This window comes from Chelonoidis abingdonii, chromosome 7, assembly GCF_003597395.2.
Source record: "Chelonoidis abingdonii isolate Lonesome George chromosome 7, CheloAbing_2.0, whole genome shotgun sequence".
In the NCBI taxonomy this organism is placed as follows: Eukaryota; Metazoa; Chordata; order Testudines; family Testudinidae; genus Chelonoidis; species Chelonoidis abingdonii.
In genome coordinates this window covers 12,868,548-12,895,098 of record NC_133775.1, presented here as the reverse complement: position 1 = coordinate 12,895,098, position 26,551 = coordinate 12,868,548, and the positions used below count along the sequence as shown (strand labels likewise).

The 26,551-nt window shown below is 41.6% G+C and overlaps 1 protein-coding gene across 2 annotated transcripts in view; it reads left to right on the top strand.

Moving 5' to 3' along the window:
- GLIS1 (GLIS family zinc finger 1) overlaps positions 1-26,551 on the top strand; it is a 290,603-nt gene that overhangs the window by 106,169 nt on the left and 157,883 nt on the right. For both annotated transcript variants that reach the window (XM_075067626.1, XM_075067625.1), the window contains exon 2: positions 26,251-26,449. In XM_075067626.1, the coding sequence (XP_074923727.1) occupies positions 26,251-26,449 (199 nt within the window). The remainder of the gene's footprint in view (positions 1-26,250; positions 26,450-26,551) is intronic.

The following is a 26,551-nucleotide window of genomic DNA, read 5'->3' as shown; positions in this document are numbered from 1 at the left end:
ATACCAAACAAGACACGAACATAACCAAAAAACCAACACAACAACGTCACAAAGAAATAAGACACAACAACAAAACCAACTAGAACGAAAATACACACCCGATATAAACACAAAACCAAAAGACACCTACTGAATGGAATGGATATGAGCAACACATCTCGAAGAACAAGAGTTACAAGGTAAGTAACCATGTTTTACAGCTAGCTCTTGCAATAAAAAGCAATAAGAAGTGCTTCTTGCACATTAGGTGCAAGAGAAGGATAAAAGGAAGATAGGTCCTCTACTTAGTGGGAAAAGAGAGCTGATGACATCAGAAGGCAGAAGTGTTTAATGCCGGTTTTGCTTCAGTCTTCACTAGAAACGTTAATGGTAACCAGAAACTCAACACAATTAATATTCATAACAAAGGGAAAAGAATGCAAGCCAAAATCGGGAAAGAACAGGTTAAAGAATATTTAAGTAAGTTAGATGTATTCAAGTCGGCAGGGCCTCATGAAATTCATCCTAGAATACTTAAGGAACTAGCTGAAGCAGCTATCCTTGAGAACTCATGGAAGCTGAGTGAGGTCATTGAGGACTGGAGAAGGGCAAAAGTGGTGTCTAACTTTAAAAAGGGGGAAAGAGGACCTGGGAAATTATTGCCCAGTCAGCCTAACTTTGATACCTGGCAAGATACTTGAACAAATTATTAAGTAATCAGTTTGTAAGCACCTAGAACAGTGGTAGGCAACCTGCGGCCCATCAAAGTAATTCACTGGTGGGCCAGAAGCCAGTTTGTTTACACTGACCATCTGCAGGCATGGCCGTGGTTCACTGTTTCCAGCCAATGGGACCTGCAGGAGGCCGTGCCTGTGGATGGTCAGTGTAAACAAACTGTCTCGCAGCCTGCCAGCGGATTACCTTGACCTGCTAGAGGTTGCCCGCCACTGACCTAGAGGATAATAGAGTTATAAAAAATAGCCAGCATGGATTTGTCAAAAACAAAAAAAAATCATACCAAATCCACCTACTTTCCTCCTTTGTCAGGGTTACTGGCCTCGTGGATGGGGGGAAACGTTAGATGTGAGACTGTCACTAAAATCAAGATAGATCACATCACATTTTTATGAGCAAACTAGATGAAATTACTATAAAAGTGAAGACACAACTGGTTGAAAGATGTACTCAGAGTAGTTTTCAGTGGTTCACTGTCAAACTGGGATGATGTATACAGTAGGGTCCCACAGGACTCAGACCTAGATCTGATACTGTTCAATATTTTCACTAATGGCTTGGATAATGGAGTGTCGAGTATGGTTATAAACTTTGTTGATGACAGCAAGCTGGGAAGGGTTGCAAGCACTTTGGAGGACAGTATTAGAATTCAAAGCAACCCTGACAAATTAGAAAATTGGCCTGAAGTGTGAAATTCAATAAGGTCAAGTGCAAAATACTTCGCTTAGGAAGGAAGAATCAAGTGCGCAGCTATAAAATGGGGAATAACTGGCTAGGTGGTACTACTGCTGAAAAAGATCTGGTGCATCACAAAGTGAATATGAGCCAACAGTGTGATGCAATTGCTAAAAAGGGTCATATCATTCTGGGGTGTATTAATAGGAATGTCAGATGTAAGATATGAGAAGTAATTGTCCCTCTCTACTCAACAGTGGTGAGGCCTTAGCTGGAGAACTATGTTCAATTCTGGGCACCACACTTTTGGAAGGACATGGACAAACTGGAGACAGTCCAGGGGAGAGCAACAGAAATGATAAAAGCATTAGAAAATCTGACCTATGAGTAGAAGGAACTTGATAACAATCTTCAAATATGTGAAGGGCTTTATAAAGAGAATGGTGATCAATTGTTCTTCATGTCCACTGAAGACAGAACAAGAAGTAATGGGCTTAATTTGTAGCAAAGGAGATACAGATTAGATATTAGGAAAATCTTTCTAATGAGAAAGGTAGTTAGGTCCTAGTACAGGCTTCCAAGAAAGGTTGTGGAATCCCCATTGTCTATTTTTAAGAACAGGTTGGACCTGTCAGGGATGTACTCGGTTTATCTGATCTTGGCGCCACAAAGGGAGTGGACTTGATGACCTTTCAAGATTCTTTCCAGCCCTGCATTTCTATGATTTTATTACAGATGTTTTAAAAACGGATATAAATAGGATTAGTTAGCAAATCTGTGTTTTTGTACATTTAAAATGCATTCGTCTCAAGTGTTTACTGTGGACAATGATTCTTAAAGCTGGGAAATTGTGTGTTTGAAAACAAATGTTAGTTGTCTTTTATCTGTCTTCAGCTAGAGCAAATAATGGAGCATGAAACTTGCTCACGCTTCTGCTACTTGGTTATAGTGCTATGAGTAACTAAGTATGACTTTGCTTTGCAAAAACAGTGTTGGTTTGTTTTTCTATATCTCTTTGAGATAATAAATATGAAAAAAACATTTATTAACTTCTTATAGACTGGCTATCTGATTTATGGCTTCAAAGCGTCTGCAGTTAATCTGTCAAAACTGACTTTAAACTTCATCTGTCTTCTCCTTTTGGCAGCTTTCTCTACCCTGAATTCAACTGTTTGACATGTATAGTACCAGAGTCACATTTTAAAAACATTTACAGTATGCTGCAAAAAAGTTCAGTTTGCACATCTGTTTTCAATATTCTCCATCTACAAAAATGAAAACAGCTTGAAAGTTGGCATTGGAAATGGATTTTTTTTTTCTTCTGTAGCGGTGAGGACTGCATTTAGGTAACTTCTAAAAGCAGAGGAATAATTACAGAAAACGCATTGTCACTGAAATAAAAATCTCGTGATTATCACCAATTACAGTTCCCTGTGCTGGCCATCTGCTGATCAGATGCAGAATTCTCTTTCTCTTAAACTGAAAGGATAGTGTCTGAGAAATGAACTAGCTATTAAATTACACTTTTAGGGCTAAATTGTGTCCCTGACTATGGGGAATGTGCAGCCCTCTCACTCCCTACACGGACTACTTGTGTTGTGGGTTGCAATGTCTTGAGGGGAGCAGCCTCTGCTGAACTGCTGCTCTCCAGTCTTCTGCCAAGTGGGCTGGGTCTTCACACTGCACCTTCCTCAACTTACTGGCCCCCTCTACTGACCTGGCCCACTAAGGGAGGGCTGGTGCCAGTTACTTCCCTCTGCAGCAATAGGGAACCAGAAACCAGATTGTGACTCTTGTTTTGTTAGCAATAATGATGCAGCAAGCAAGTATGGTTGTAGGAAAGAGGTCTTTACTGAACATGTGTAGAGGCCACTGTGGCAGGCTCAGGAACTTGTGTTTGCCTGGTAAGCAATTCTGCCCCTTTTTGAGCTGAGCAGCTAGGCAAATTTTGGGATCCTGCGTTTGTTCCGGTTGGAAGTAGAAATCGATGGACTCTGGTATTTTCTTGGGTATAGTTTTGTATATTTACGAAGAACATACAAAGTCCCATGTCTTGACACGCAAAAGGAATCAAATGTCAGGAAACCGCTTCTTTTTCTCCCATCCGCAAGCACACTCTTTTCAGCCTGCACTGCTGCCCCAAAACCTCTTCCCAGCTTTCTTCCAGAGTCAGCCACGGTGCTTTCAACTGCTCCTTCAGGCTGTGTGGGTGTCTCTCTCACCAATCTTTTTCAGTTTTGTTTGTGTTTTCTCTCCCACTCTGTTGCACGGAGGTGTGAAAAAGTCACACTCCTAACAGACAAAGGTAAGCCGATGTAGAGCCCCACTACAGACACCAGTAGGAGCAGGTCTACACTATAAACACTGCATAGGCACCGATGCAACTGTGCTGCTGTAGCACTTTGTTGGGGGGAGGGAGAGCTCAGTGGTTTGAGCATTGGCCTGCTAAACCCAGGGTTGTGAGTTCAGTCCTTGAGGGGGCCATTTAAGGATCTGGGGAAAAAATCTGTCTGGGGATTGGTCCTGCTTTGAGCAGGGCATTGGACTAGATGATCTCCTGAGGTCCCTTCCAACCCTGTCCCCCACCCCCCACACTTGGTAAGGCAACTCCCATCTTTTCATGGGCTGTATATTTGGTTTGTGTTAGTTCTTGAGTTGTGCCCTGAGGCAAGGATGGCACTGGTCCTGTCCTGGAATGGTACAAGAGCCTGCCAGTTTACCGATACAAGAATGGAAAGGGTAATAAAACAAGACTAAGAGTGTAGTGGAACCTTCTACAAGCACCTTGTTTGGGTTAGTTTTAAATGTCATTTTATTTATAGCTGAATGTCGTTAGATAGTCTGGAGGCTGGGTCTCTCTTGGATATAGGTGAGTGTGTGCAAGATAGCTGGGAGGAGAGGAGTTGAAGATGCAAGAGGGTGGGAAGAAAGAAGGATTGAAAGGCAAGAGGGTAGACACCCCATGTTCTGGGTGTCCCTAAACTTCTGACTGACCGGATGACAGGGATGGATCACTAGATAAATTGCCCTTTTCTGTTCTGTCCCTCTGAAGCTTCTGGCACTGGAAGACAGGATACTGTGCTAGCTGGACCTTTGCTCTGACCCAGTATGGCCATTCTTATGAGGTTGAGAGGAGCATGGAAGATGCAGGGAGACAAGGTTGATAGCAGAGGGACCCTGGTGACTGGAGAGAAGAGGGAGGAGGTCAGAACAACCACTGGGCAAAATGTGAGGAATGTCCAGAGTCCAAGGTAGAAGTGGCCTCAGGAGGCTGGTGGGGATGAGAATGCCCAATTATACTGATGAATAACACAGGGAGCTGGGCTTTTACAGTTGCTCCTGAAACTCCTCCTGCTGGTGCTAGGTTGTGGGGGATGCACTGGGACTTAGTGTGTCTGAGCAATTTCCAGTGGGGAGGACTGGTAAACCTGGACTCTCCACCTGCTTCTGCAGCTGAGGCCCTCCAGTGAGACTGGAGTTTTAGCATCCCCTGAAATAATAATGCTTTGAGATTCTTGGATGGAAGGGGCTACAGAGTCTACAGTAGCTAATAGATCAGTTGCATCTTAACTAATTAATTCAGTCACAGCACCCCTACAGGTCAGGGCACCCGGAACATTTTAAACCAATACATTTAATCAAAAAAAGAGGAAAAACAGTGTCCTATTAAAATTCCAACCTGTCATCATTTCATTTTGAAGATCTGCTCTTTCCTTCTGCGCTTCTGCAGTCCTAGAGCTCACAAGTGCCAGCTTTGTGATCATCTCCAGAGCAGCTGTTGTGGTCTGGCCTACCATCTCTTGCATGGACATTTTATGCACTTTCATCAAGGACAGTAGAAGCAAGTTGCATGCTCCAATCCAGGTCGAATAAGGACATTTTATGCATGTCAGGGGAGAGAGTAAAAGAGAAGAGAAGAGTTACACAAGCAAGAGCATTGTGGAGATTGAGATCCGAGTCAGAGTGTGTGGGTTCATACAAAAAAATCTTTGACAGACCCCAGCATCTGGTAGTTCAGCTGTGGGTTTCCGTTTGTTTGTTTTTCTATTCCGGTGCTAACCTGTCAGCGCACTATCATCTCCATGTTCTGGATGTGCCTGGATATACTAAGCATGCTGAGAGCTACGGAATGTCCTAGAGAGAATGGAAACTCCAGGCTCAGCATCATGCACCTTTTAAAAATTATGCTTTAAAACTTTTTTATATTAATGAAAATATAGGCAATAATTACCCTCAGCCCCATCCATTCATAGGAGAATTTAAGTGGGTGACTTCTACTAACTCCCTCCCAGTAGCACTGTCTGCATCAGTCCTTGAATTGCTGATGATTACTTGCCATGAATAAATGTGTGGTGTTTTTAAGGTCTCTGAGCTCTGTTGTTTCACCTAGTGGTAGTGTAGAAGCAGTAGCTGCTAAGCAACCATACTTTGGAGCTGGGGGGTTCTGGCGGTATGTACAGGATAGAGGCTCATTTCCAACATTGAGAGGAAAGAAGGAACAGAAGGATACTATGGGAGTCTGTAGATAGAAGATTTATACATGTCACATCCAAGAGATCACCTCCAAAAGACTGAGAAGTCCAATGAGGAAACATGAAATTCATGCGAATATCTATGTGGGCTATTTTTGTCTTGTGTTCAGGAATAAAAGGTACTGGGTGGCACCTTTGCCGTCTTCACTTTAGTGAGCCTATGAGGAGGGATATTGTACCCTGGATATTGCACGGACAGCTTTAAATATTTCACGCTGTGTGGCAAGGGAAGTTAGGGAACTCATTGGACCTTAAAGGGAAAAAATAGACTAAAAAAGTGGTGACTTCTATACTATTGGCCATAGACTGTAGCAGCAAGTCTATGTACACCTGCATCTAATATACAGGACCTGAAGAAAGGTCAGGAGAGATTCCAACCAAAGCCAGGAATTGTTTTATTTGGTATCTTGTTTATTTTATTTGCAGCTAACAGAAGGTGGGGCATAACTCTAGTCATTTGCTCTGTGTGTGTGTATAGTTGGAATTCCATTACACAGAAGCAAGATACATTTCTAGCCCCTGTTGTTACAGAAGAGAAAATTCACTGAATAAATAAGATGCAGCCTCAAGCCCTGGGAAGTCATTTGCGTTATTTACAGACTTAGGCCTAACATCAGGGGGAGTCATGCACATGTCTCTGAGCCCGGAATTTGGCCCTATTGGTGCATAGAAGATGCCTGTACTTAGTTGCATCTCATTCACAAGGTTGCAGTTCATGCCCAGCCTTGTCTTTCCCTGCCAGTGTGTATTCCAGCAGGAGAGCGAGTGCAGCTAACTCCCATTAGAAATAATGTGACACATTATTCCCACACTATCTAGAGTGCCATTTTTAGAGCTACACTGTTCTCTTCTCTCTTCTGGTCAATGTCAGCATCAGCTCAGATGAAAAATATGACAACAGAGAGAACTTCTGTTCTTTTTCATTTCCTCAGTTTTCTCTTTTGGTACTTCTAAGAGCTGCCTTTCTTTCCCCCACACTGTCTCATTTTAATATTTCAGTCAGCATGTTCAGGAGCACACGAATTTCTGCATGGTGAATCCGTATTTTTGTGATCTGTATTCTGATCATTCTCTCAGCAGTTATTTCGGTTCTGAAGGGCTGCAGCCCGGCATGGTGCTGAAACTTCACACAATAATGCTCAGTTCCAGGCTCGTTTATTTTTTAAATGGCTTCAATTAGTTATGTTCTGCCTTCTGTTGCCGGCCAGCCTTAGGGTTCAGATGTGTTCTGGCTAAAAGAAAACAAGGCAAACCAAAAAATGGCTTCATTAAAAAAACAGAAATCTCATATTCAGTGAATCTTTGCTGTGAATTGCTGGGGCCTTTTTTTGTTTGTTTTTTGTTTTGTTTGTTTTTAAAAAGTCAAATGCTGAATTTTTCTCACTTTAATAAGTGGCTACTGAGCCTGTGCAGTTGTTACCTTCTTTAAAATAAGGGATGTTTTTGCTAACCTATCATTTACCCACTGGGTGACTCCATAGATTTCAGTGGTGCATATTGTCTTCAGGGGAGTGAGTTAGTCCCATCTGCAGCAGAACCTAACCTGGCTCATTATTTGGCTGCCGATGTGGTATAAATTGGTGACCTCATTCCTGGGCTCATGTTAATGTCACAAAAAACACTGCAAGCATAGTGGGCTAAAATTGGCAGCCTCAGCAGAAGCATCAAGAATTTAACCAAATGATCAGGAGCTCCCAGTGTGGCAAAAAAGATACTTGGATGTATAAATGTAGGACTGTCAAGCGGAAGTAGGGAGGCGATATTACCGGGCATTGATGGGACTAATGCTATGTCCAGTTCTGGTGTTGACACCTTAACAAGGATGTTGAAAAATTGAACAGCCTGGGTTCAGAGAAGAACTATAAGAAAGATTCCTGGTCTGGAGTATATGCCTTGCAATGAAAAATCTGAAGGAGCTGAATCTATATAATTTATTGAAGAGAAGATGAAGAGGTGACTTGAGCATGGTCTGTAATTACCTACACAAGGAGAAGATACCTGAGACACAAGGGTTCGTTAATCTATGTCAAACGGGAATAATGAGATCCTGTGGCTGTAAAGATGCACCTTGGGAGTCAGAATTAGTGGAACAGATCACCAGGGGCTGTGGTAATTCTCCATCATTTGGAGTTTTCAGGTAAAGACAGGATATCTTGCTAAAAGATACACTGTAGTTCAACTAGAAGTTATTGAGCTAGATCCAGGAATCATTTAGTGAAATGCAATGGTCTGTGTTGTTACATAGATGGTCACACAAGATGATTTGGATAGTCCCGTCTTGTGCTAAAATCTATAAAGCAAATGGGCGTGTTTTATCAATGTTGATATGCTATGGCCATTTGCTTCAATGTCTGAACTCTGTCCATCTCATTCTAGACCTCCATGTCCCACCTTCCCATTTTTCAGCCTTAGAGATGGTTCTCACAGTATACGATTCAGGCACCTTGACATGGAAGTATGAGGAAGCATGCACTTCTTCTATGCATGCTCTATGTGCTATGAGGATAAATAGAAGGTTTCAGTCTCCAGGGCTCTTAACCTGGCAGTTTTCTCCCGCAACGAATTCACATAAAAATACACATTCCAGACTTAAATCATCATCGCCCATCGTTACCGAGGCTAGCACAGTGTGAAGATGGAAGGAGGAAAGGGATGGGAAATTTGCCTAAAGTCATAGCAATCAAGCCTTTCTCAGCCCAAGGCTTTTAAATCAGGTCTGTTCAAACAAGAGTCTTCCCTCTATGGTTCACTACTTGATTCGGTCAATCGCCAAGATTTCCAGAGTTGCTAGCTGCAACTTTAGCATCTCTAACTGTGTGCTTGAAGCTTCCTTTAAAATGGAGGTGTTGGCTTGACTTTAAAGTGGATCATCACATAATCAACTATAGAAGACTGATCTTACTTATATCAGTTTCATAATGTTGCTATGCAATTGTCTTTGACAGTTACACCTGACTGACAACTGAACTGGACCCTGTGACCACATGCTAATATACTGCGGGCTTTATTAACATAGTATCAGTTTCAGTAGGTCAACTGGATCAGCACATTAGAATAATTTCAGACAATTCATGCATTTCCAGGACTGGGAAGGTAGAGGGAGAAAGTGTCATGATTGTGCTATGACATTCTAAAAGCTGTATTTATGCTACCCAGGCAAGGTGTCAAGTAATAGGAAGAGAGTGTGGAGATGATCTTAGCCTTTGGGAGGAGTAGAGTTTATGGATGTGCATGTTTCTTTGTTGCTTGAAAGCACTCTTTTCTCATCTGTGTCTCCTCTGTTCTTCCCTCTACCTTTCCTTCCTTGCAGCTACTCCCAATTCCCACCTCCCTGTGAGCATGATTTGCACTCCTTCCCCAGTCCTTCTGGTAAAATGATCAGCAACAGAATAGGTAATGTTGAAGTCTTAGCACCAAGCTTTAGAGCAGACAATCCAATGAGCTTAATAGAGGTAGGGAAATTCACACCACTGAATTATTGTCTGAAGCCGTCTGCAGATGCGGGGAGATTTTACTGCATCAATTGCATTCAGTTCACATACGAAAGATTTTGTTCACAAGCCTAACATACATTTTTAAAATGAAAGCTGAGGTTCTGTGCAATCTGACAGTGTCTTGCATGAGAGGGAGAGTTAGGGTTGGTTGCCTGACTTTGATTATGCATAACCTGACTTTTCAACCTTTATGTTTAGAAAACTAATACTTTAATATTAGCATACCATCAGGGAGAAATATACCCTGTGCAGAGAGCTAGCACAAGGCCTCTTTGCTCTGTAGGTATGATTCACCCACTTTGCAGAGGAGTGAACTTCGCTCCTAGTGTGTAATTATTCACAACCAGAACTTTCAGTTATAACACCTTGTCTGTAAATTATTTGGCTTGAAACACTCATGGTCAAACCATAAAGTAAAGCCAAAACCTCAGCAAAAAGTTGTCAAGAAACCAAAATAACAAATGTACTTTTTGAAAAAGCAGAAGAAATAGGCAATTGCTTTAGAGCCCATGTTGGAGGAGTCTCATATGGGGTTTGAATTGCATTTTTGCCAGAGATCATGCCAAACTGCAGAGAAATGCTTTTTTTTATGTGAAAAATATTAATCACACAGGTCTTGAGGAAATGGCTGCACATTAGCAGCTAGCAATGGGGTCTGATTGTGGAAAATGTGTACAGGTGTGAGTGGGGATGTGTGTGACGTTGGGAGTATGAGATAAAGTGGACATTCTTCAACAAAAAAACTTAAAAAATAGATTTTAATGAGAAACTGCAGAGCTGGAATTAATTTGCAAACCTGACACCATCAAGTTACACCTGAATAAAGACCTGGAGTGGCTGGGTTACTACAAAAAGTAATTTTCCCTCTGTTGATATTTACACCTTCTTGTTGACTGTTGGGAATGGGCCACATCCACCCTGATTGAATTGGCCTCGTTAGCACTGACCCCCCCACACACACTTGGTAAGGCAAATCCCATCTTTTGATGTGATCTATATATTGCTTACTGTATTTAGCACTCCATGCAACCGATGAAGTGGAGTTTAGCCCACGCAAGCTTATGCCCAAACAAATTTGGTCTCTAAGGTGCCACAAAGACTGCTCGTTGTTTTTGCTGATACAGACTAACACGGCTACCTCTCTGAGATGAACTTGTGTCCTCTCCTCCTAGAATAAGAGAATGGGAAAACCAGGGAAAAACATAGTAAGAGTTAACAATACTTGATAGCTAACAGAAGGAAGGTGCTGCTTGTCCCTGGGAGAGTGCGCTGGAAAAGGTCCTATAAGCAGATGAACTCAGAGTGAAGAATTCAGTGGAGAACAAACAATCACAAAGCCTTTCCTAGGAAAGGAGCTGAATTCTCACCTTTGGGGGGGCCAGAGACTTGAGAGGCGACGGCTCTGAGCTGGAGTGCGCGTGCATGTGTGTGTGGTGTGTATGGTGATGTGTGTGTCCTTTGAGATTATTTTTCTATAATAAAAGTCTGGATGCTTTTGGACATCAGCTGCTTCTTCAATTTAAAGTTTACCTCTCCCACATGACACTGTATGAGCTTGTGAGATGAGGCTGTCTTTGTAGAAATGACTTTCCTTGGCTGTTAGTGGCTTTGCAACACTACTTCCATACTTCTGAATCCTTTTCCTGGTAACTGAACATCATGAAGGAAGCAGTATTGGTCTGGCTATGCTTGGCATGTATATATATTTAAAATACTGTTGAGTACAGGGGTGGTGCCATTGTCTTCCTGGTGGGGGGTAGGGAAGGCTGAGGTGGGCTAGACAGAAAATTGGGGGGATGTGATACACAACTTGTGGGCACAAATTTTTTTTTTAACATTAGAGGGTGTGGAATGTATTTGGGTGGAATGTGAGCTGCCCCACTCTGAAGGCCCAGCTGCTGGCCCAGTGCCAGATTTGAAGGCAGCGCTGCTGCCGGTAGCAGCACAGAAGTAAGGGTGGCAAAACCATATGAAGCTATCCTTACTTCTGCATAACTTTTGACCTTTGAACTGGAAGGGGTGGCTACAGGGGAGCTAAGGCAAATTTTGGGGTGGCTATAGCCCCCAGAAGCCTCCCCTAGCATCACCCCTGATTGAGAAGGATGGTGCATAAGTTCTTTTTTGGGCTATGTGGACATATATGTTGACACAATGCATGTGCAAGGTACCATATGGCAATCCCCAACCTCTATGTCAGTGCACACTCTTGTGTTTTTAATGTCCATAGGGATGTATACCTGGCAGAGTATCTAGAAGATCCATAAAATAGAGAGAGTTAAATATATGGGAATAGAGACCTCTGAGTGTAAGGAGAATTTAGTAAGAAATGGGAAAGAAAGGAGCCGGCATGTGAGCCATAGGAAACATATGTTGGTTATTAGTGAATTAAATTACTTCAAGGAAAAAACAGTAAAAAATAGACTCGTGCTTAATTTGTGTGTATGAAAAGATACTTTCTGCTCAAAGGAGTTGCATTAAATTACTATTAAATCATATCCACACTAGAGAAAATTCAGGTGCCCTTCATCACAAAATGTGTGAACTTCTGTATTGAGAGAACTATTCTGTAGTTCTCCTCCTCTCTTGGGCCTGTCTGAATACAGTCTGCTGTAAAAACCCCGACGTTTCAAATTCAGAGTAATAAATAAAGACAAACTGACGACAGAGAGATGTGTGTGCGTGCTGTAGGGTTATGTTTTCTTGTATGGATATGCACAATGAAATTGGTTCAAAGTATTGGATTTGTCATGGTTCCCTTGGACAGTGGGAGCACAAGATTGCCCGTCGACCTGATTAGAAGGAGCAGAAAGCTGAAACCCAAACAGGCTGTCAGCGGCTGCCAGTTATTATACAATGCAGTGAATGTTCCTGGCGTTTCAAATGGAATGGGCCAGCACCCAGATGGTGTGATGGGCTTCAGCTGGGGTTGAGAACTGTGAATCCATGCAGAGCAAGGTGGAAGTGACAGTATTATACAGTATATCAGTAGAATGCTATATTTCTCTGTTGTGTCTGAGCTGGGTAAATACCAGGTAGGTATGTGGAACTATAATAAGGACTGGATTATGAATGCCCAGAAAAGGGGAGAAGGTAGGGACCCTTCCCTCCACTTTTGCAGGCAGCAGCCAGGATTCTGATGTTTGTTTGTCCTTCCCGCAAGTCAGATCCAGGGGCAGCATAGCACAGTTGGTGGTGCAAGACATTGGAAAGGGGGCATGACCAGCTGGAGCAGGGTGTGACCATTGCCCCATTCTCCCTTCCCTATTTGGGCCAGCACTGGGAGAAGCATACTCTGCACACCTCTAACCAGCATTCCCCAAGAGCCATCCTGCCAGCATCTGTCCCTTGTAAGCAGAATGCCTCTAGTCACTGACAGTGGTGTGTACCCCTCTACATCTTCCCCCCAGTGTAGTTATTGGATTGAGGTAGATTGGGGTTCACTTACTCAGCAAATGGGTCTAACAAATACTTACTATGGCAAAACACTCCGAGAATAGTGATCAGTTACTCACAAGTGGGAAGCTTATCCAGACAGTCTCATCACAGTAACCTCCAGCATCACACAATACAGCTTCGACCTCCCTTTGTTACACAAACTTATTTATAACTTTTTGTTATCTTTTTTTATACATGTGTATTAGTCTCTCATTTCCATATTAATTCTTCACCCCTGTCAGGACAGGTTTAGTGTGAGTTCACACCACTCTTTTCTGGCTTTTTAGTTACCTTACCTTTTCTTGTTCTTACAAACACGATTACGCTGTAATTTCTTATACATGCACAAAACTAAATATGATTACTCTGCAATTTCTGTCACATACCCAGTTCAACTTATACTTTTGCTGTTTAACATTATCAGGACAGACTCTTAAATTCACAGCAGGCATCTGTTCGGCCTAAATATGTCTCCGTTCCCAACAGTGACAATGGCTGTTAAAGACAATATCTAACCATAACTAAATAAATGTGCAATAGAATAACCTAATTCCATCCAGGGAACTGTTGTATTTGGGATACTGTAAAAGCTTAGTCTTTATTATTTTTCTGACATCAACTGAAGTCACTAGGCATTACTCCCATATGTAGAAATTGTTCCATATGTTGATGGCATATTTTATACCACAGGACTGGAAATGGAAGGTTATGGCTATTTCAAATCTTGTGGATTAATTAATTAAGAGAATATTTCCTGCCTTTAAAAGCCACAATAACTCCTTTTTGCAGTTCACATTTTCTTGTCTATTCTTAGTCTTGGATCTCTTGCATTTCTTTTCAGCTTAAGCAAAAACATGAACTTGATCAGACAAAATGAGCCTATTCCTCCTTTCTTTTGTTTATGACTAGCTAATGGGACTTCTTTGCATGGACCAGCTGCTGGAGTTAGGAAGGAAAAAGCCACCTGGAGCCGAGACTAGTGCTAATGTTTACTGCATTAAAAGAAATGAAAGTAAACAACATTCATCTTGTTGACTGGGCACAAACGCTACGTCACGCTAAATACATTCATGTGACTATGGCAGAAAAAATGCATTTGTGGGGTCCTTCCCATCACTTTCCAGTGTTTCAGGGCCTGAAGATTATGTAAGGCCTATCACTTTTAAATCCACTCTTCCATTAGAGATCTCTATGCTACGGTTTTTTCCCCAAGTAATGGTACAGTGCATATACACCACTGTTTTCCCTCTGTTCCCATTGCTCCTGGACATTTCTTCCATGTCTTGCTCATGATGACAAAGTGTTTTTCAAAAGTAAACAGACAACCATCTTCTCCAGTGTTTCTCCAGTCCCTTTGGAGTGCTAATCCCTCTAGCGTGCCAGTCCAGTGTAGTCCTTGTTGCAATTGTGAATAGCTCCTTTTATAGCAGATCTGTATAAAGGCAGGACATATATATGTGTTGTGCATCTAGTTAGTCAGTATAAGGACTCTTCTGGCATATAAGAATATGCAGCATTGTTCGTAAGTTTGTTGGTTCAATAAAGCTGTTGTTCATTGCAAAAAGTTTAACAGACCCTTCCTCACGGAGTACTCCCTCTGTATGTACCCAGCAGCTGATCAAATTCTGGCCCTTCACCATTTTATCACAAAGTAAGTGGATTGCTACAGTGTGTAGATCATAACAAATTCCTAGCTGAATGAGAGAAAGTTAGGAGTGTGTCCCTTCTCCACTGTATTGAAGATGTTGGTTTGAGAAGCATTCTCTAGGCACATTAATGGCTGCCTGCTGCTCAAGAGTTTTGCAGTGTTGTTGTTAGATTGTGTTGGCATCAGGATTGTACATAGGGTTGCCAAATTTCTAATTCCACAAAACCAAACACCCCTGCCCCACCCCTTTGCCAAGACCCCGTCCCCACTCACTCCCCTCCCCGCTCCCGTCACTCACTCTCCCCCCACACCCTCACTCACTTTCACCGGGCTGGGGCAGGGGGTTGGGGGGCAAGCTTCAGCTGGGGATGTGGGCTCAAGACTGGGGCCAGGGATGAGGTGTTTGGGGTGCAGGAGGGGTCTCTGGGCTGGGGCTGAGGGGTTCAGAGTAGGGGAGGAGGTGCAGGCTCTGGCTGGGGGTGTAGGCTCTGGAGTGGCAAATTATGTATGTGGCCCTCAGTGCATGGGGTGGGCATCCCTACTGTATAGGGTTATATTTGCATCATCTTAGATATACTTGTTGATGGGTCCAGAGAGGAGCCCCTCTTTGCTATTGTTCTGCAAAGCATTGACAAACGTATAACTATAGCCCATGTATCAAAAACCTTGAGAATTAGACTTCTATTCATTCATGCTTTTTTGATGTTTTTAAAGAAGGAATTACACCATGTTTCACTGGACAAAGCTTATATCCTCCATGTGCCTGTTAGCAAGCTTTAGGATTTCCTTTTTAATGAAAATCATATTGTGAGAGCTTAATTTTCCTAAAACATTTATTTTAACATTTTTTCCTGTTATTAAAATACAAACCGTGAAGAAGTAAAATAACGATTACCGAAAATGGCCAAACATGCTTCACCAGTGATATTATTGGGGTTGCCTTCACCAATAACTGAGGTGAAGACCAGACCTATATTTTGTGTGGATTGGAAAAGACTCTCTACTAATTACTACATCTAGGTATGATGCACATTTTTGGTCTTGTATCTCTGTTCCAGGCAGGGTCGGCTCTGTTTTTTGCCTCCTCAAGCACAAGCGGTGCACCTGCGGACAGTATGCTGGTCACGCAGATTCGGTGGTGCACCTGCGGGCGGTCCACTGGTCATGCAGATTTGGCGGTGCACCTGCGGGCAGTCCGCTGGTCACGCAGATTTGGCGGTGCACCTGCGGGTGGTCTGCTGGTCACGTGGATTTAGCGGCATGCTTGTGGGAGGTCTGCCGGTGCCGCGCCATCAGCATCCCTGCCACCAAATTGCTGCCGAAGCCGCGGGACCAGCGGACCTCCCGTAGGCGTGCCGCCAAAAACCACCTGCCTGTAGCCTTCACAGCGACCGGCAGGCCACTCCCCATGGCTTGCCGCCCCAAGCACGTGCATGCTGCGCTGGTGCCTGGAGCCGCCCCTGGTTCCAGAGGTGGGCAAACTATGGCCCGAGGGCCACATCAAGCCCTTTAGACATTTTAATCCGGCCCTCGAGCTCCCGCTGGGAAGCAGGGTCTGGGACTTGCCCTGCTCCACACATGCTGTGGCTCTGTGTGGCTCTTGGAAGCAGCGTCATGTCCTCCCTCTGGCTCCTATGCATAGGGGCAACCAGTGGGCTCTGCATGCTGCTCATGCCCCAAGCACTGTCCCCGCAGCTCCCATTGGCCAGGAACCATGGCCAATGGAAGCTGAAGGGGCGGTGCCCGTGGACAGGGCAGCACACTGAGCCACCTGGCTGCACCTCTGCATAGGAGCTGGAGGAGAGACATGCAGCTGCTTCTGGGAGCTGCTTGAGGTAAGCACTGCCTGGAGCCTGCACCCCTGACCCCCTCCCGCCCACCAAACCCCTTGGTCCCAGCCTGGAGTACCCTCCTGCACCCCCAACCCCTCTTCCCCCCCCAAGCCCATACCCCTAGCTGGAGCCCTCAAACCCCGCCCCCCATTTCCAACCCCCTCCCATACCCTGAACTCCTCATTTCTGGCCCCACCCCAGAGCCTGCACCCCCAGTCAGAGCCTGCACCCGTCCCATACCTCAACCCCCAATTTCATGAGCATTCGTGGCCCACCGTACAATTTCCATACCCAGATGTGGCCCTCAGGCCAAAAAGTTTGCCAACCACTGCTCTATTCTGTTGGGAGCATAAAGTCTGGGGATATGAGGTTAGGACTGAGAACCAGGAATTCCTGAGTTTCAATCCTGGCCATGATACAGACTCTGTCCTCGGCCCAGCCACTGAACTTGTCTGAGCCTCAATTTACCAATATGTAAAATATTACACACCTAGGTCCTGACTCAAGAAAGCACTTAAACATACAAAGTCAATGAGACTTATGCTCATTCCAGAGTAGGGATGGACTTCAGTGATTGCTTAAGCGCTTTCCTGAATCTGGGCTTTGCTGACTTAGTATGTATGGGTGTGATGAAGAGTCATTTTGGTGTTGTGAATTAGCTAACGTTTGCAAAACCCTTTGAGGATAAAAAATATTAAGTATCATTACTGCATTTGTATGCTGCTGTTGTTTGTATGTATTGGACTCCATGTCATGCCAATACTAATAAAAGGGTTGCAGATCTCTAGACAATGCTGGAATATTTTCAGGCTATTTTAGTTTGGACCAATGTAAAATGAAATGCTCTGTCTTTCTGCAGTAATGTTGTCCCACTTTTTTTACTCTTTCATCATGTTGTGCGTAATCTGTAAAAAGAAATCCCACAGAATGTGGGGGGGAAAAGGACAAACCAAATAGTTTGATTTAAAAAAATAAATTGAACATGAAATAATAAATATAGATGTGGCCAACATTTGTGATTCACATTTGCAAAAAAATATATACATGGAATATATTTATCTTTCACAAATTCTAATAGACTGATGCCGTATGAGTTATTTCAACGGGTATTTCCCCTTGATTTTTTGAGTTTGCTTGAGTTCCCCGGTCCTCTTGTATTCAGTCACACAAATAAATCAATAAGTTGATATCTTTTATCTTTTATTTTTATCATACTAACTAGACAATTTTTTATAAGATTACTAGTTTAATTGATAAAGGTAATAGTGTTGATATAGTCTTCTGTCATTCATTTGATTTGGTACCACATGATAACATGATGTTTTGACTAAAAAACTAGAATGATAAAACATTAACATGGCACATTAAATGAATTAAAACCTGGCTAACTGACAAGTCTCAAAATGTAAGTGTAAATGGGCTGAGGAAGTGGGCTAGTGGTGTCCCACAGAGATGGGTTCTTGGACCTATTTAACATTTTTATCAATGACCTGGAACAAAACATAAAATCAGTATTGATAAAATTTGCAGATAAAACATGGATTGGAGGAACAGAACTGGCTAGGCATAAGCAAACTAGGCATTTTAATGTGGCCAAATGTAATTGTATCCATCAAGGGACAAAGAATGTAGGCCATGCTTACAAGATGAAGAGACTCTGTCCTGGGAAGCAGTGATTCTGAAACAGACTTGTGGAGAAGGGAAGGAATGGTGGTTAATTAGCTGATTATAAGCTCCCAGTGCAATGCTGTAGCCAAAATGTCTAATGCGATCCTTGGATGCATAAAAAAGGGAATATCAAGTTAGGAGTAAGGAGGTTATGTTACTTCTGTGTTCGGCACTGGTGTGACCATTTTTGGACTACAGTGTCCAGTTCTGGTGTCCACAATTAAAGAAGGAAGATGATAAATTGGGAAACTTAGCCCCAAATTCAAACTGGTTTTACCACTGATTCAGCTAAACCAGTGCAGGAACCATAGTTTAGAAAAGACTCCAACTGGCCTGGGCTGCCCTGTTTATTTTTGGCGCCCCAAGCATGGCAGGCAGGCAGCATTCGGCAGTGTGCTGGTCTGCTGGTCACGCGGACTCAGTGGTGCACTTGCGGGCGGTCCGTTGGTCATGCAGATTTGGCAGCATGCTTGCAGGAGGTCCACCAGTCCTGCACCATTGGCATTCCTGCCTCTGAATTGCCGCTGAAACTGCGGGACCTGAACTGGCCTGAACTGTTTCCACAATCATTTAAATTATACATGTTTTTTCAGCAACGTCACTTGAAATAATGGTAGAAATGGTTCTGAGCCACAGAGCCCTGCTTACGCAGTGGATCTCACCAGTCTTAACACTATTTTAGCTTATCAGTCCCAGAATTGGTCTGAAATTTATTTTTTTAATTTCCCCAGTGTAGATATGACCTTAGGTGACATTTCTCCGATCATGCCATGAACAGAGCCAGAGTAAAGAAGCTTTCTGTGGATTTTGTGGGAGCAATGGAGTGCACTGTGTAACCCGCCATCAGAGCAAAAGCAGCTCTGCAGCCTTTCTGCAATAACTTCTAAAATTATGAGGTGTACAGGGGTCACATTGGCTTCTCCAGCTACACTGTAATTATGACCCCAATCCTGATACTAGATTTATCTACTTTGGTGGGCTATGCCTAGCTGATGCAGAGTTCTGCTCTGCCAGACAGATGGTACATAGAGTCCCTTTGCATCCCTTCTCCAGGTTACCCAATTTTGTTGTGTTGGCACCCTGGCATTAGCAATTCTGTTGCACTGGGGGCCTTTCATGGTCTGTTCTATTACTGATTAATTTCACCATTGGGTGAAAAATCTAGTAGCCTTTTGGTCTTCCACAAAAAGATTATGGCATCAGTAATGGTGCCAAATATAGTGTTCTATTTTTCAGAGATGTCATAGGTGGATTCTGGATCTTTTATCCCAAACACCCAGGGATGGATGGCAAAATATTTAAAATGTAATTAAAGCGAATGAAGCACCAAGAAAAAGTAAATCACCTGGTTAGCAGTCACCACAAAACCCACAATGCTCTGAGGATATCTAAGTATGTTAGGCAAATATTTCAAACCTATCTCTGTTTTGAATATGAGTCATTTAAATTATATGTCATTCCAGTTATTTGTTCATTGGCCTTAATTAGGTAAGTTCTAAAGCACTGCAGCGTATGTTTGTTGTTGAGCACTTATCCTTTCAATAAGACTTCACTCCCATCTGGCTGAAGGCCTAATGGTGAATTTTATCAACCAGAATGAAACCTCCGTATACACAGCCTAAATGAAAAAGGAATGAGGTGTTCCCTGGGGAGGGAAAAGAGCTACTGCTATTTAGTTTTTTTGGTTTTAATACTTATTATTCTGGTTATTCAGGCAGGTTTACGTTGGTTGGGAAGGGGAAGATGTTCTATTTCTGAACATTTCTAAGTAAAATTCACACAGAAGAAGAAATGTAGGATTCAATCCTGCACATTCTAATTGATGAGAATAGTTTTTACATATGTAAATTGCCCTTACTCAAATGAGCAGTCTCTTTAAAGCCAGTGGCTCTGAATTTGATCTGATTTATGCTGGTATAAATTCGGAGCAACTGCACTGAAGCCATATGTCCAATGGAGTCAATTCCACTGACATCAATTACATCAGAATAAAAATGATGACAGATCAGAGTTTGAAACTATTTGATTATTCATATGGAAGGATTTGAAGGATTGAAGTTTTCTTATACTTCTGGATAAATCTTTTATATTTCCTTCTTAAGCATTTAAACTAAAAATACAAACCCAAACGCGGTAGACAGGGAAAAAAAAAAAAAAGAGAAAAAAAAAAAAAGAGAGAAAAAAGTTAAGTTGTTATGGATTCCATTTCCATGAGATCCTTCTGGAAACCAAGGCACCTTCTAGTTTCATTAGGTTTACTCTCTGTAAATTTGGATTAATTTTTAATATGAATTTATGGAATTATTATGGTTCTGCTGAAATAAGGGTAAACCTTTCATACAGGTAGGGAATATGTGCTCTTTTTCCATTTGTCATTGGTAAGTTACACTATGTAGGTTAAAGGCCCGCTAATGCCAATTGAAAGAGGAACTCCAGTTTTGGGCATGGAAAATACTTCAGTCTTTTACCAGCCAATGATGTTAAGATTGTACAAAAAAGTCGGTTGTCAAAAGGCTAGGTTCTACTCTAAATTACACTGGTGTAAACTAGACTAACTCTATTTAAGGCAGTCAAGTTACTTCTGTCTATGATGGTGTAACTAAGTTCAGAATCTGGCCAGCTGTATTCAGAGGCAATTCCTTTCTAATTTAGGTTTGCTGCTGGAAGAAGGTGATACTTTTAATGTCATTACTTGTCTCCTGTTATGTCAGCTGCCATATGGTTGGCACGTTTTTAAAGATGCCATTGTGCAAAGGTGACCCGATATGAGATTATGTTAGACAGTCTGTTCCGAGCCCAAGTTAACAAATCTACAAGGTACTTTGTGAAGATAAACATATAGCAGGTTGGCTGAAATTCTAACATGCATAATCTTGTGGATTTGGCTTTTGAGTACTCAGCTTCTTTATGCAGGGGACCGGGGGAAAGAGTTTCATGATTTGACAGCTATTGGAAAAGATAATTGTTTTTGACAGCATGTGGATAGTGTTAATGTTATTCTAGGAAATCTCCCTCTTCAAACAAATCAATATCAGTGTTTTCTGATGTGTTGCTACAGGTTAGTACTGCTGAATTCTGTGTTCTGATAATATGATAAAATTGTTAAAATACATTTTTAGAAAGTCCTTAATGAATTTCAGACTTGTATCATCCAGAGACTGAAAAAGAAAGAGCGGCTGTTTTTATTACTGGTCAGGTATAAATGAAAAAACATAAAAGACAATTGATCGTATCCAGGATATAAAGAACACTTTCAATGGATATTCTGTAGCCAACATCTTATTTTCAGCCAGTGAAATAAGTAATGACTCATGGCTTAGATTTCAGGAACCAGGGCTAGGATGTCATTGGAGGGATATATTTCCCAGCTTTGCCATTATATCCGGGAGGTGTGGCTTTTAAAGATGCACAGAAAGTTCTTCCCAAGAAAAATTTTCAGTATTTTTAAACACTCAATACATAGGACTATATGCAAATTAATAACAGGGTCTGATTATGCCCTTGTTTTGGTGATGCCTCATGCTCCCATTCTCCTCCATGGTCCCTGGGCTACATCTCCCATGGTGCACCATGGCCTCCCCTCTTCCTGAGGTACGGTGATGCATCATGAGAGATGTAGTCCAGCTGGGGAGCCCAGCCATTTGATCAGAATGGGCCAAGAGACAGCCAAACTACAATTCCCATGAGGTAACTTAGCAGGATTCCCAAATCAAAACTTTTGGCCTAATGTTTCTGGGTGAAACTTTTTAGTTTTCAGACCGAAAAAAAACCACTTTTCAATTTTTGGATTTTTTTTTTTTTAACGAAAAGTCAAAATTGTCCTCAGAAAGCAGATACTTTTCTTTCTCACTCTCTCTCACACGCTCACGCGCGCGCGCACACACACACACACACACACACACAGTTGAGGCAAAAACCCATGGAAAATTTTCAGCAATGTCTAGCGCTGACAACTCTGATTTCAGTAAACGGGAGTAACACTACTGATGTAAGTGAAAGGAAAATCAGTCTTTACTTGACAGCTCAGCCTTATGTAACATGAACAGAGAAGAGAAAGTGGGTGACTTGTTTTTGTAGATATAGTGATAGCAGAGTTTAGAAGTTTTAAAGCTGAATGGCAAATACTTTGTACAAAGGCTTATGTCCTTTTTTTTGCCTTTTATTATGGCCAGAAAGTTCTTCTCCCATCATCTGCCAATTTTTTCCTTCACTTGTTTCTTCCCTTAGCAATATCAGGAATGTCAAGCCTGGCATTCCCTAATTGAAAGGATAGGGTTTGAATCTTTAACAAAGTTCTGATTTCCCAAAAATGTAAGTTAGTCATTGAAGTGAAATAGGTGTTTACGGAGTAAACAAACAACATTGTTTTAAACAGTGTGACTAAAAACCTCTTCCCCTCTCAAGATCTCAGGTTTGATTTTCTTGACTGTTGTGTTGCCATCGTTTTCACTATTTCTCCAGTTATCAGAGAGTCTTCCAGACCAGAAAAGACGTGGATTTTCAAAGTTTACCTCCAAGATTTACCTGCCTTCCATAGTCTGGAAAGCCAATGATTATCCCCTCTCTCATATTCACTAGAGCCCTGAACCTGGTTCCATTTAAATTCCATTGACAGCAACTCAATGTCTCACTATGCATCCTGATGGCACAGGGGGCAGCCATCTTCCTGGCGGGTAGCATAGCTTCTGTGCCGTTGGAAACATGGAAAAGGAAAGACATCTTTAAGCAGAGCTTCACAGTCAAAAGCTGTAGGGAAATGATGGCCGTTTTAACAGAGCACAGCCTGTGGCTTTGATCCAACAAAGAGAAAGGGCAGCCATTTTGAAAAAGTGCAGAACTTCATATATTCACTGTTAATTACCTTTATCTCATGAAAAGATTTATAAATGCTATATACCATGATATTCCTGATACTATCACAACAGATGGCTAATAAGGTAAATGTGAATGTTAGAATGTATGTAAGTATGAAAGAATGATAGAAATTGTGTATAAAGGTTGCATAGAGGTAATTCCACTTAAGTATATGTAAATGAGAGGAGAATCTGGCTCATTTCAGTGAGTTGTTCCTGATTATGCACGCACACACACATATAGAGATGTATCTTAGTTTGCAGAATGGGTATTTTGCAAGTGTTTCTTTGGCAGAAAGGATTGTTTTAACATTTTCAAGAAATATGTTCAATTAGCAGCAATAACCCAAATTAGAATGGTATGTTAACTTCAGAAAAAATGTGTACTTGATGTTCACATACTTTTCATGTCCCAAAACTGCAGTGGACGTGAAAATCAGGCCATTATGCTTGGAACCATCTCTAAACTTTCTTCACAGTTCCAGACCTGTGTGCCAACCTCTTAGAAGTGGTTATTTCAATTAGACTATAGTCAGTGCATGATGAATACCATTTCTTTTGCCATACCATTTTCAGTGACATTTTAAAGTGTGAATTGCCACATATGGACCATTTGTTCCACCTTATGAGTCAAAACCCTACGTTGGAAAATTGGCATGTTACAGACAGTGTGACCCAGGGTATGTCTAAACTGCAAGATGGGAGGGTCCCAGAGCTCAGGCTGCAGTCTGAACCAGAATGGCTACACTGAAATTAAATAGCCCCTCAGCCTGAACCGCAAAAGGCCAAATGAGCTGGCAAGGGTCAGCTGTGGGTGTCTAATTGCAATGTAGACATACCCTGAGACTTGGTGGAGTCATGTCGCAGTCACACTTTCTGTAATGATACTGAAAATGGTTTTGTTTCATCTACAGTAACACAAACCATTTTCAACTCTAGTTCAGGAAGATCTATTGCTGACAGCCATTCTTTGCAATGGGGTCAGTTTCCAAATATAGATGTGGCTAATAAAAGGAAATGTTTTAAAATATTTTACTGTGACACAAACACATTTTCAGATCAAAGCTCCAGTCCTACTCTGCACAAGCAAGACTCCATTTGATTTTTCCTGCATAAGGACTGCAGGATCAGGCCTTTGACTGCAAACTGCAAAATAGTGGGCTCCACAAAGATCTGTACATACAAAATGATGTGGGTCTAAATTAGCTATTACCCCTCAAGAAAGAGATCTTGGAGTCACTGTGGATAGTTCTGTGAAAACATCTGCTGAGTGTGCAGTGGCAGTCAAAAAAGCTAATAGAATATTAGGAACCATTAGGAAAGGGACAGATAATAAAACAGAAAATATCATAATGCCACTATATAAATTATGGTACTCCTATACTTTGAATACTGTGTAGTTCTGGTTGTCCTATCTCAGAAAAAATATATTACAATTGGGAAAAGTATAAAGAAGGGCAATAAAATGAGTAGGGATATAGAACAGCTTCCAGATGAGGAGAGAGAAAAAGACTGGGACTGTTCAGCTTAGAAAAGAGACAGCTAATGGGAGAATATGATAGAGATCTATAAAATCATGAATGGTGTAGAGAAAGTGAATCCAGAAGTGTTATTTAACCATCATATAATACGAGAACCAGGAGTCACCCACAGAAAGTAATAGGCAGCACATTTAAAATAAACAGAAGGAAGTACTGGTACTTCTTCACGCAGTGTAGAGTCCATCCGTGGAACTTGTTGCTAGGGAATGTTGTGAAGGCCAAAAGTATAACTTGATTCAAAAACAAATTAAATACCTTTATGGAGGATAGGTCCATCAATGGCTATTAACCAAGATGGTCAGGGCTGCAGCCCTGTGCTCTGGGTATCACTAATCCTCTGATTGCCAGAAGCCGGGACTGGAGGACAGGGGATGGATCACTCGATAATTACCCTGTTCTGCTCATTACCTCTGAAGTATCTGGCACCGGCCACTGTCAGAAGACAAGATACTGGGCTAGATGGACCATTGATCTGACCAAGTATGGACATACTTATGATCTAGTATTTTAAAGGCATAGCCCATGTGCAATAAGCGTATCATGATAAATATCTATAGTGATTTTTTTTTGTAGCTAGCAATTTAAGGCCCTTCCTATTCTGCAAATGTTTTTCCACATGCTTAACTTTTAGCTCATGAGTAGTCCTATTAAAGTCAGTGGAATTACTCACATATTTAAATTTAAGCATGTGTGTTGGTGTTTTCAGGCTCAGGATCTAAGTCCTAGGTTATATCTTGCCATCTGTTTTTAAACACATCTGTCTTTTTTGGATCTGTGCATCTAACGTCCATGGATAGATTTGAAAATGTATCCAGAATTCTATTTCTTAAAATGATTGCTGCATCTTTGGTCCATTTCCCTCATCTTTTGGTGTAAGAGTGAAATTAAACATGTGGCAGATCTAGCTATAGCAGAATAAGAATATAGAAAAATAATAGATTATTTTGAAAATATGAATAAACTTAAACACATGGAAAATATTTATTTTTTTCCCCATTTTTCATGAGAAAATAAACTAGAATCTCCTCACTAATGCCCTGATCCTTCATATACTAAGGGCATGCTAGTATAGGAAAGTTTTGCCACGTATGCATGTCTGTACAGGAAAGTTTTACCAGTATAATTATACTGCTACAGTTAAAACAGTATAGTTAGACTGATATAACTCACTATGTGGACACTCTTATTCTGTTATTAAAGTGGCTTTTTTGGTTTAGCTTACAAGTGACATAAGCTAAACCAAAATAATTAAACAAAAAGGCACTCGGGTCATGTTAAGTGTATCTACATGGGGAATTATGCTGCTGTAACTTTATCAGTTTTAAATCACACCTTAGTTTTCACATCTTACACCAGTATAACTTTCCTGTGTAGACAAAAAAATAAAGACTTCAATTAGACTGCAGAAGACCCTTGCGTTAATATTATCCCCATTAATTTCACTAATAGGAAAAAACCCAACAACTAATCCCACCAAAATAAGTGAATAAACCCCAAAACAACACTAACCAAACAAAAAATGTAGGAAATGCTGCCTCCTGCTGCCCCCAAAAAATGTAGAAGAAAAGGAACCTATCACGTTTTTTTTTTTAAAGCTAACATATGAAGTGAAAAACAGCCTCATCTTTAAAAAGAGGAACAGGAGCAATAAGTTCTGGACACTAATTCCTTTGGAATTAGTTCTTGGTTCATTGTGAAACCCTTAACATTCTTTGCTGTTGTAATTATAATGCTTTCATGAGAGGAGACAAAAGTGGGAATAACTGAGAATGATAATTGATATGGCAGCATCCATGGGTAGAAGCTTATGGTTATTTTTCTCTCTCTCTCTCTCTCTCTCTTTTAATTTATTTAACAGTGAATGGTGGATACAGCCACTGTAATTTGATCTCCGAGAAGAAGAACATGATGGACATGGAGATGACAAATAGCTCAGTACCTGTCTGTAGACAGAGTCTACTCATCCACACAGGAAATCCACTTACCCGAGACCACCCATTATCTCGTGAGAGATTGCTACATGTCGGTCACCTGAATTTAACACACTCAGATACCAGGTATTGTTCCTGTTTTTGTTGCTTTATATACCTTTCCCTTTTGAAGTCCTTCACTGCTATAATCTTTTTTTCCCAGTAGCAACCTTTTTCCCAGTAACAACC